Genomic DNA, 12,342 nt, shown 5'->3' on the forward strand with positions numbered 1-12,342 from the left:
TATACATACATATCATGTAATGCGCATATAACTCACATGTATATATATATATATATGAGAAATATATGTTGTGTATATATGTGTGAGATATATGTATATATTCCTTGAATATAAATGGAATGTACAAGTCTCTATGCATACCACTAATTCTATTAATAATAAGTAGAAGAGGCAGATGGAGAGAAGAATTACTAGGAATAGAAAAATAACCTTTCTATGAGCAACACATTAAACCTGACTCACGAAAACCCATCATCATATGCCTCAGCGTTTGGGGAAATTTTGTTTGGAAATAGGATGGTTACTCATTTTAAAGCCTGGCAGATGTAGGATCTGCTGTTACTGTTTCGTGCAAAGAGAAGTTTTTCCTTTCCATCACTTAACCAAGTGACCGGCTACATCAGCAATGATGCGCCAAACTGACGTCACGTGCTGAGGATGTCACACTCGGAAGAGCACAGGCTATCGCCTGGACATTATTCCTGTCTTCTTCAACTTGCTCTCGTAGTGACTGAGACTGAAACCATTTGTGCAACAGCTGTCCTGAGTGACTCAGGATGTCAACATCACGAGAAACCCAAATCTAAACACAAGTAACTCACTGGAATAGAATTTTATTATGTTATTTTTGTACAAATGTTTGTATGCAATTTTCTGCACAATGAAACATTTCTAAAGAAAATTCTGGGAATTACAAAGATCACTTAAAACTTTTTATTTCTTTGGTGTAATAAGGAGCCTCCTTTTTGATTTTTTTATGTGAGAGGTGTTATTATTTGGGGTGTTCAAACTGATATGAACATTTACAATTTTGGAATCAAAACTGGACTGAGACTAGAGATATTTTATTCTGGAATATTTCTCATTAATTTCCACAGATGTTAGCTTGTGTTTTTATTATTGTGTTGATTTTGATGGCTTAACATGCTTACAATGTGTGAATGTTTTGAAAGTATTGAGTCCTGTGTATTTTATGCCTAGATTGTTATCGCGGCAATGGGAAAAATTACATGGGCAACTTATCCAAAACAAGGTCTGGACTTACATGCTCAATGTGGGACAAGAATATGGAGGATTTACACCGGTACATAGACTTCTTTCTTCCTACTTACAAAATTTGATGATAGTAGTAATTATGTATATTCAACTATATACACAGTGATTTCCCTCTCTTCTTAATAGAGAGAGCCAATATAAACAACAGATGGATTTTGTCTATATGACCCATACCCTTGTTCTTTGTCTATAGAAAATTTTTAAATATGTAATCAAACTAGTATGTATTTGTTGAAAACTTAATATTGTATTTGAAATATAACAGATACTATGGGGGAAAAGAAAATGTAGATATGTAGTTCAACTCCAAATTTCATGGAGTCACAGTGACAAAAGAATTACATAACTCAACAAGAGAGTATAGTTGGCAGGTCAAGGGTGATAGTGCTAGTAAAATTAAGAATAATAGTGGTTTGTGACATAAATGTATAAGTGATTTTATATGCATATTTATATTAAATATTCACTTTAAGAGAATTTATAGAGACAGATTTTCCATAGTAGCCATAGTGAATAAAACTTTAAAGTCACTACATAAATAGTCTTGTAACTTAAGAAAATATTCATATTTTTGAAGAACTGTATATACTTATGATGGATATTTTATTAAAGATGGTAGCATCCACATAGAACTAGAAACAGTATTAGCACTTGTGAAACCATAAAGAAAACTTGCACATAGCTGTTGCTTAAAACAGACTGTTAGTAAATTCCTCAGACTATATACACCAGAATAAAAAATTACAATAGTTTATTAAATGCTTGTCACATAGCTTCTTACGTCATTTTGTGGTATTTTATCATCACATTATTATATGAAAGATATTTCTATGTGTGTATAAAAAACCAAGCACTCAGAGAAATTGAATCACATTAATTCAGGTTGTATTTTAAATGTAACATTTTTTCTAAATTGGATGCTACCATGGTTTATATTTTTTAAATTAATTGACTTCACAAGTAAATAGGAATAGGATATATACGTTTTAGTCAGTGTGCCATTATGTAATCCAAGCTGTTTTTAGAGTCATAATCATTTATGACTCAGTTTTGAAACTTATGAGAGCACAGGTGTGCACCAATACATCGGTTGCTAACCATTCTTATTTCACTGACGTTAGCTTTAATGGGGGGGGGGACCAATTAAAAGTCACTTCAAGACATTGTGAAGGAAATTGGTGAATTACTGAGTTTCACTGTAGCATTCTGGCTTAAGAATGAACTACTCAAAGATGAGGTAGACAATAATAGTTGGCTCTCAGAACAGTGTTTGGTTCCAATACCACCTCTGCTATTCACAAGTCATGTGGTTTACAATAATTAATTTTCTCCTGGATTCTTGGTGTCCCTACACGTAATAAGTATAGCATTGTCTTAGAGCCTCCCTTGCAGTGTTCATTCGGTGGTATATAAATAACACTACAATCAAGCAGACGGGAAGTGCACTGTACTCTGATTAGTCTAGAAGGTGAACCTGCACCTGGAAAGGTGCTCCACGTTTCTGTGTGCAAGAGCTTGCCATTTGTATTTTAAATTGTGTTTAATTATACTTAAAAATAATAGTAATTAATAACAGAAAATGTTTATCTACAATTTTTAATGACTTGATCAGAAGTCACTGTGTAGGACTCCTTTTAATTAATATTTCTGAGGCAAATGAAAACACAAACTTAAACTTATAAAAATGACCATAGCCTTATAGAACAGCACCTTTTTTATTTCAAAAAGTTCATCTATAAGTTGGAAAAATTTGTTACTTAGCTTTTTGCCAGAAAACTCTAACTTACTAGTATTAGGCCAAGGAAAATTTAGAATTAAGCTGGCAATTTATGAAAACTTTTCTCATTCATTGTGACAATTCTGTTGCTAGAGAAGATGCATCCACATGTGGAAGAGGAAGAGCATTTTACAGTAACTTGTATTTTCTATGTATTTTATAATTTAATCTTCAGTATCTACCTGCTTTGCTTTTAGATAGTGCTTCTCTAATTTTATGCATAAAGTTGTTATTTTGCATCAAGGGGACTCAAGGTCCCCAAATCTCTCACAATTTTGTATGTATGAAGTATGGAGCTTTATTCCGTATTCCCTAAACTTTTAAACTGAAAATGTGTTTCCAAGCCATGAGGGCAGCTGCCAAAGCTTCTGTTGACTACGTAATGAAAGAGGTGTGTGAAGATCAGATCTTCTTGTAACATTTTGCTTCTCTTGGCTGGAAGAGTCACTTCCTAATGTCTGGTTTGTTTTTATAGTCATATTTTCTGGGAGCCAGATGCGAGCAAGTTGAACAAGAATTATTGCCGCAATCCTGACGATGATGCCCATGGACCTTGGTGCTACACGGGGAATCCTCTTATTCCTTGGGATTATTGCCCCATTTCCCGTTGTAAGTACATGTCATGCTCTTTCTCACTTGAAATATTTCAAATGTACTGCATCTCCACTGAAACAGCTCCTCAATCAGGGCTTACAATGATGTAGGACTCTACAGATGATTCGAAAAAAGAAGTTCCTCAGGAGCAATGCACACAGCCAACAGCCTGTCCCCTCTCCTTCCTTCCTCTCCCCTTTTCTTACTTGTTCCTTTCTTCCTTGACCCCTATTATCACTTCTCTTATAGAAAAGAAGCCATTGTGCTTATTTTTATAGTGTTTATGTGCTGACATAATTCCTACTTGGAAGAAAAAAAAAAAACCAGTAAACTGAAAAGCTTCATCCTAGCACCGACATTACCTCATGATTCTCTGGATAACAGCAGAACTCTTAGTAAACTTTCTTCAAAGTCTGTGGGACCCAAAATCTTTAGCAAAATACTAAAACAAATGGAGATTAAGCTCTTCTTTTCTAAGTGAAAGATAACTTTTTAAAAAGTATTCATGTAAAAGTAATAGGATTAAAGTATCATTCGATATACTTTATAAAATCTGTGTGCCATAGAGCTCATATTTAATGATATACATCAATAACTAAAAATGCAAGAACTCAGGAGAAAATGACAAAACCAGCCTTTTACAATAAATATAATTAACAAATAAATGAAAAGGAATTAAAACCAGCAAGAAAAAGGACTTAAACTTTATGAGAAATCATTTCTTAATATCAGATAATAAATGATAAAATTGCTTGACAGTACTTAGGATTAGTGAGCGTGCAGACAACACTACCATCCCACTGCACTGCTTTGTGTAGTGGGAAAGCCTGTCTGGAAGCCAATTCAGACAAATGTATCAAAAGTAACAATAATACATACACGATTGCACTACAAACACTTTCAAGGAGGCTGTTTTGTGTAGTTGTAGGACACTTAGTTCCCTTTTTGCTATTTACTAGGTGGCCGGAAACATTTTCCCCACTACTCCTGAATCTAAGAAACACTTTCAGACACGTACAGTGTCTTACCACCAAAACGGATCCTCACAAATGAAATATGTGTGCACGTGCACACACACTCACACACGCACTGAAACAGAAATATATTGCACATACCTTATTGAGTGAAATCCCCAAGTCAGAAAACAGGTGGTAAGAGAGTGTTTTTCTAATCTTTCAACAGCTCTGTGTTTATAGCAAGTTTGATGGCCGAAGTTCAGTCACCAGATCTCATGGAGAGAACCAATTCCTGAGCAGAGTCATGTATACATATACATACACATCAACATAACATTAAAAACAAACCATTGCATTGAAGAAACAATGTCATCTTGAAAAAATGTTATGCAAATACACCTATAGTTTTAGCAAAAAATAATGTTGGGTTAAAGAGAGAATTTTTCTTCAGGGACCTGGAAATGCAATCTCGTTTCATGAAACAGGGAAATTAGTTATAAAAATGGGTGAATTCCTCATATATTTGCAAGGAAGCTGTATTTTTGTTATCACATTTTTATTCCTCTGGTTATAATCTTTCAAGTTAATTGATCTTTTCTAATTATCTCCATTGTTCTTGATTATTGATTTCATATATCCTAAAAAGTTTTCCCAAATAAGATAACTTCCATGTTTCAACACTAAAACAAACAAATCTACTTTACCAGAGATTAGAATACAAATAGTATTATTAAATTAAAAAACTGATATTGTTAATCTTTTTGCAGTTCTGGGGATCAAATCTCAGGCTTACAGGCCCCATTATCACACTCCTATTAATAACTGCCCCATCTTTCCTTTTCCTGAACATTCATATGACTTTACTGTGTCTCTAACATTCTATGATTAAGAATAATAAAGGCTTATATAGTATACAGTCATGGAAGGGTAAAGAAAAATTCGCTGGCTTTCAAATAGATCATAGCAATTTCCCTGTTAAGTCTAGCTCAGTCTAGGACAAATGTCTAGACTAGAGGAACTCAGGGCTTGTGGCTTGCTTTGCATGCTTAAAGGAGGAAGCACTCATGATTTTCAGGATATCAGAAACGATATTCTACTAACCTAGGCAAACCACTAATCAGCACAATACTGATGAAAGATGCAAGGGTCTTACTGGTGTTGGATCAAATGCTCGCACCAATAACTCACTTTTATTTAAGTGTGTACTGAACACTAATTTCAATAAATATTTTACACTGTCATTTTTCCTACTTGTATTTATAGCCAGGATTTATTTATATTTTCTCCCTGTTGAAAGGCTAATGTAATTTATCTTTAGAAGATTTGAGCTCTTATTATTTATTTAACCTCAGAGACAATATTCATCATTTTTGCACTCTCACAAAACATGTGAAGATTTGTGTTCTTTAAAATTGCCGAACATTATCTACCATGTATTGTGGTGTGGAGCTTATCAACTCAACAATAACAAACAAATGGCTGGATGTTTTGTGTATTTCTGTGCACGCACACACACAAACTCTCTCTTAATGTAGCTTAAGTAAATCTTAGGTGTTGAGAGTGTAGTAGTTGATTTTAACTCAGATTTTTGAAGTAGAAAAACTATGGTTCTATAATTATCTAGGTCAAGTTATTATCCTATATATGATATATACTCTGTGTTTGCAAAAATTCTATAATATAAATAGCAATTTTACTGGGCTGTGGTGAATAGAACCTGTAAGTACAAACACATTTTATTTATTCATTCTTCTGTAATGTGTGTTAAGCTGCTATTGTATACAAATGCTTATATAACAAGAAAGTTGCACAAATTATCTATACTCTGTCTTTCAACCTGAAGTGTTTTATGGTATGGAGTAAAGAAAACTTATAAAACACTATAATTATGTTGTAAATATTTATTCACATTAATATATAAATAATGGTGGGAAAATAGCTGTTTGGGTGGAGACATCAGATATATACATACTGTTTTGAATTATAGCTGCAAAATTAAACTGCAGCAAATGAGGTTTCTTCATGTTTTCAGTTAGGTCCTCGATACTATGTTTCTGGGCTGCTGAGAGGCACACACACACTAGCACACACACACACACATCCAATCTTCTGTAAGTAAAACTTCTGTAATTGATAAGATTGTAAAATGCGTTCCTTCATATTTAAGGGAATCATGGAAACAAAATATACAGTCTGCATTGAGTAGATGTGGGTTGCGGGGTAGGAAGAGGAAGGTAGGCAAAGGAAAAGACATGTGGTTAGTGTTCAAGAGTGAGCCGGAAATATCCAGAGAATAGTTTCTCAGTGTCTTTCTTACAGTATGTACCAAAAGACCTTACTATGTTCAAACATACCCAGAAAACTACAGTCCCCACCGTCTGGTTGTGCATGACATTTCAGCTTATCTTTAAGTTTGAGAATGCTGAACTTGAGGAATCAAAATAACTCTTAATTGTTATTAGGCCACAGATTACTAGAACATCAAATATAAGATTCCTTTAAATATTTCAAACTAAATAAAGATACAACCATGAAAGAACCACTTGTGAAACTAATCATATTTAATGTGGAATTTAGGATAGAGTGTGTACCTTAATCTTTGTTATGACAAGGTAAGGGATGAATATCAAATTACCCAAACATTTCAAATCATTAACTCGAGTAGCAAACCCAACATCGTTTCTGCGTTAGTGGTCTCACTGCTTGCTTCTATTATGTACTGAAAACCTAGGCCTCAGCGGACTCCCAGGGAACACCCCACATAAAATAATGATTAAATTTATGTTTGCTGTATCTTTATCCACCTATAATACCTCAACCTGGAACGTGAACATAAATAAAAGCCCTCTAGTGGGCATAATTCTCTCAAGTACTCTCATAAATAACAATCGCATTTGCATTCCAAAGGTGTCTATGTGTCATTATTGTTTTGTTGCTGGATTATCTGAGCTCAGGGCATTTCCAGGGATTAACGGCCAGCTGGGTCTCAACCGTGCCTGGCTGAACTCTATGCCATCAATTCTGAAAAGTTAAGACATTAAGACTCAGGAAATGTCTTGTGTCTCATTCATTGCTGTTCAAGTACTTCCTAAGTCCTCGCATCCTTTAAGCCTTTCTTAGGCAGCAATTAAACCCTGGTAGAGAGTTCACAGAAAAGGTTTAAGTCATGAGAGTTCAGGTAGAGTTATGTGTGGTGTCTAGTGTTTTCTTTTTACCATACTTTTCCTCCTCCTCCTCCTCCTCCTCCTCCTCCTCCTCCTCCTCCTCCTCCTCCTCCTCCTCCTCCTCCTCCTTCTTCTTCTTCTTCTTCTTTTTCCAAACATCTGGAAAATCTAACTTTTGGCATAGTCTCTCAACAAAAATAATTATTTACCCCATTTCTGCAGAGATGACATTGATTTCTATTTTCTAAATTCTTGAATAGGTTTACCAAGCACGTACAGTTTCAATTCTCTTCATTCAAGTATTAGTAAAGGTAGCTTTTAGAAAAAAATGCAAACAGATCAATTGCACTGAAAGACAGTCAGTCTATATGAAGTACCCACTCAAACAATCATGAACATGCATGGTACTATATGGAAAAGCCTTGGGTATAGTGCTGAATACCTTGCAGAATGAGGTCATCTCCAGCTACTGTTTGGAATCTAGTCTGTCAAAGGTCACAAGGCCACACACACTTGCAGCCTTGAGAGATGCAAACAAGAATTTCTCACATCCTGTAGTAACAAGAGGAGATGCTCACAATGTTAGACAGGAAAGAGGACAGAATTATTCAGAAATTTTATATTATATTTATAATTCATTTTGATGTTATTAGCAACTTATTGATTTTTAAGTAAATTAAATGTCAGTGATTTTAGGAAATTACAACAAAGATTTCAATGTTGTGGTTTGATTTTATATAGATTAATGAATATGTATACACAAATTATTATATATCATAATAATTCATTTCTACAGGTGAAGGAGATACCACACCTACAATTGTCAACTTGGACCGTGAGTAGTATTCAAAACACAAAACATAATTGACTTTCTGTCTGTCACAAATGATTTCAGGCCATGCACCGTGGCCCCCGTCTGTACTCTATGTGCTAGACCCCAGTTCCCAAGCTTCGGGCAAGGGGCTAGAGGTTGAGAACACAGACACAGAAACACACCGACATACAGACCTTCAATCACTGTGCCAAAAGCCCCTCTTTATTAACACCATATAGACTTAAATACACTGCAGTCAATGGTCAACAGGTGAAAATCCCATCCTCTGATCCTCTAAGCTAGGCACAGCTTCTAGTAACTTCAATTCGAAGGTTCTAGAAGGGGAAGGCAGCTCAAAGCCAGGGTTCATTAGTCCCCAAAATTTCATTATTATCCTCATAGAATAAAGGTAAAAAAAAAAGTTACGAAGAAATCTTTGGTATATATGAAAAGTATTTTGCACTATAGGAACATCCCATCTAAAGTCAATGTAGTTTTTCCATTTTGTTTTAAACTACATGTATGTATGTGTGTCAGTGAGGGGGTATGGGCACTTTGATGCAGTAGCTCAAGGAAATGAGCTGATGGTGTCACATGCCCTGAAGCTGGCGCTGAGCCACCTGATGTCGATGTTGGGAACCAATCTCCTCTGCAAGAGCTGGGCTTGCTAAATCATTTCTCTGACCTCTATCTGCTTTTATTCTAAAATTTAGACTGTTCTGATTATAGATGTGAAATAGTCAAAAGAACTGCACATGACTTTGAAAAATGTACTTACATACTTTTAATTTGAGGAACTCAGTATGCGGTGGGTCACATTTATACACATCCCCCTCAAAGAGACACGAGAATACTAAAGGCAGAAACAAAGAGGCCAGGTTTTGACAGTTCCATAGCATCTACAGTCTGTCGTGCCCTAAAGCTCTTTACCAGCCCTGGGCTTCTGTTAGGTGAGAGATGGGGACACGTGAGAGAGTGACTTCATCATGAGAACAAGAGCTTCATGGAGGTGTGCACTTGGTTTGCTGTTGTTGCTCCTGCTGCTGTTGGTTTTGTTTTTAATTTTTTCACACTCTTCTTAGCCCAAAAGAAGTTATTCAAGTATTTTGTTGTTTGCTAAAAAAAAAAGGGGGGGGGATGTACGTATCATGGACTTGATAAACAACTGTGGCCTTTCTCCAAAATGTTCTTTTAGTGCAGCCACACTATATCTGCCTAGCTATCATAGAATTTAATAAAAATAAAAGGTACTGAGTAATATCATGACCAAGTTCTCTACGTGGTCTTATTTTTTAGACCCTGTCATATCCTGTGCCAAAACAAAACAGCTGCGGGTTGTAAATGGCATCCCAACACGGACAAACGTAGGATGGATGGTTAGTTTGAAATACAGGTAATTATTAATGATAACAATCTTAATAGTCTGAAAACTTGCAAAAACATGGTTCAGCTTAAGACTGCAAGAAGACTGTGCTCTACAGAAGATACTAATCTGGGGATCAACAGCTGATTTGTGTCCTTATCCACCCTTACCATGGATTGTATAATATATGCACATGATAATCCTTGTAAGTTTTAGCAGAGTTTTTATTAATACTGATTCTATGTGACACTGATTCTGATCAACTGGAAGAAAATGACACAAAAGACCTATTTGTACCTTAATGTCACCATGATAGCTATGGCCCACACATTAATTTTCAAATCTAGGATACTTTATGTTTTAAGATGATTATACACAATCACAGAAATGACATTTTTAGTTTCCAACATCACTGAAATAAATAATAGCAATTTAAAAGGGTTTTATTATAAAAATCAATAACATATTAGAATAATTGGGTGGTTTTGATTTTTATCATCAGCTAGATATAGAATTTTAATGTCTATTTCTCAAAGGTCTTAAGAATCATTAGTATGATCTATGTAAAATCAATATGCAAGTTACAAAGAAGTTTAGAATTCTCATAAAAAATGAAGTATCTGACTCACATTGTTCAAATCTTATGTATAGTAGTCCAAGTTCTTAGTAAACACAGATGTTTGGTTATTTTTCCAAAACACACACTGAAGGGAATAGAAGTTGAGGCTCAATATCTACTGTCATCCTCCTGTGTGGCAAGCCGTAAATAACTGTCCCTTCAGCTGCGCGTTCTGAGTGTCGGCGCTGAAGCCACGGGCAGCTGTGCTCCTTGGAACTGTGACTAAGAGCCGTAGTCTTTCCACATTTCTGCCAGAAAAAAATGGATTTACAGATTTTCGAAATCATCAAATAAGTGCACTAGTCCTTATTCTTCTGTACAAATATTTAAAAATTCCTAGATGATTTATCTTGAACAATTATTTTGCTTTCATAAATGAAAAACTATAGTAAGTGATCTTACACTTGGCAAATTTATCTAAATCCGGTTGCTTTTTAATCAGTTCAAACCTGAATGGAGATGCTGCAGGGGTAGTTCCGTGTAGAAAACTTTCTGAGGATATGCTTTTAGCATATCCAGGGCCCCCACAAAAAGCAAAACCTGAAACTACTAAATAATGGGAGGGGAGAAACGAAACAGTGCAAAAGCAAAAAATAGGATGAAACATCGTTACCATTGTGTGGTTGTTCAGAACTGTTTAATGAAATCTCAAATGATTATTTTCATCGTCAAATGCTGAATTTTAAACACTTCTACAGTTTTATTCATTTAAAGTATCCTTTATTTGCAGCATTATTATATGTGGTCATAAGCATAAACGCATGCATTGGGAGTATATACTGGCATATAGTGACAACTTTTCTATTGTAAACTTGATGCCCTAGAATTTAGTCACAGTGTGAAAACAGTTATGGATGCCACACTCACCAAACACCGCCCTCAGACAAAAGCACTGCTGCGTATTGTTCCGAGGAGATTTCTCTTATTCTTCTTGACAGTTCATTTAGTTTTGATATACGAAGTTATAGGTTTTCACTAATTGGCAGGAAGTTTTGTTTTTCACAAAGATGTTATTTGTTCTTTTCTCTTTCCATAGAAATAAACATATCTGTGGAGGATCACTGATAAAGGAAAGTTGGGTTCTTACTGCAAGGCAATGTTTTCCATCCAGGTAAGAAGGTTTTTAAATCAACATTTATTTGAGGCATCTAAATATATCTTCTATTGTGATTTTGATGTTGAGCATTTATTTTACAGAAATTTATCAGAAAAAAGGGAGCCATTTAGTCTACTTTAAATGAAAAATAGTGTGTGTGTGTGTGTGTGTGTGTGTGTGTGTGTGTGTGTGTACTTGACATGGCTTGCATGTTGAGGTCAGAAGTCAGCTCGTGAGAGTCAGCCCCCTCCTTCTGCCATGTGCCTCTCTGCAATCAGATTCCGCAAGTGTGTTTACCCACTGAATCATGTTGTCAGCCCTTTGTTTTAAAATTTGATTATAAAAGTTTGGCTTTACTGATACTTTCATATTTAGTGCTCATTCAGTGTTTACTGGTCATTCAGTTAACATTTTTTTTTTAATCATGATTGACCTTAGTCTCACTTGGGGAAACTATTTCTCTGAATTATGTAAAACACCATGTTCCGACTTCTCATTTTTACTTGGTATTTCTAGAGAGATACTTCTGATGACCAGCAGGCTTCCTTGAATCCCTGCATTTTTTTTTTTTAAATCTGGCTTGAGGACCAGCGTGGGGATAATTTCAAGGACAATGACCTCAGCAAAGATAAGGAGGCTGCACTTAGAGCTTCCTTCTCAGTTCTCGTCATACCACTGGGTTTCCATGAATATCTTCAACCTTAGCGATAAGCCAAATATATATACAGCTGAGAGGAAACAAAGTTTATAAGCAAATTATGATTCCTGTAAAGACCATGAAGATTTTGTAACAGGTGTCTTTCTATATAGCAAGTGTAATACAACATGTTAGAAACTGAGTAGCCTTGGAATTTGTGCAGCTTCAAACTTTTCTCTGCTTCAACACATTTGTGGTGCTTGGGG

General features: G+C 35.3%; 1 protein-coding gene across 2 annotated transcripts in view; it reads left to right on the forward strand.

Annotated features, from left to right (window-relative positions):
• Hgf (hepatocyte growth factor) overlaps nucleotides 1–12,342 on the forward strand; it is a 64,251-nt gene that overhangs the window by 44,740 nt on the left and 7,169 nt on the right. For both annotated transcript variants that reach the window (XM_050139772.1, XM_050139773.1), the window contains exons 10-14: nucleotides 982–1,084; nucleotides 3,309–3,442; nucleotides 8,344–8,382; nucleotides 9,658–9,754; nucleotides 11,380–11,454. In XM_050139772.1, coding sequence (XP_049995729.1) covers nucleotides 982–1,084; nucleotides 3,309–3,442; nucleotides 8,344–8,382; nucleotides 9,658–9,754; nucleotides 11,380–11,454 — 448 coding nt within the window. The remainder of the gene's footprint in view (nucleotides 1–981; nucleotides 1,085–3,308; nucleotides 3,443–8,343; nucleotides 8,383–9,657; nucleotides 9,755–11,379; nucleotides 11,455–12,342) is intronic.

Source organism: Alexandromys fortis, unplaced genomic scaffold, assembly GCF_014885135.2.
Source record: "Alexandromys fortis isolate MF-2015 unplaced genomic scaffold, M_Fortis_MF-2015_v1.1 scaffold_38, whole genome shotgun sequence".
Lineage (NCBI taxonomy): Eukaryota > Metazoa > Chordata > Mammalia > Rodentia > Cricetidae > Alexandromys > Alexandromys fortis.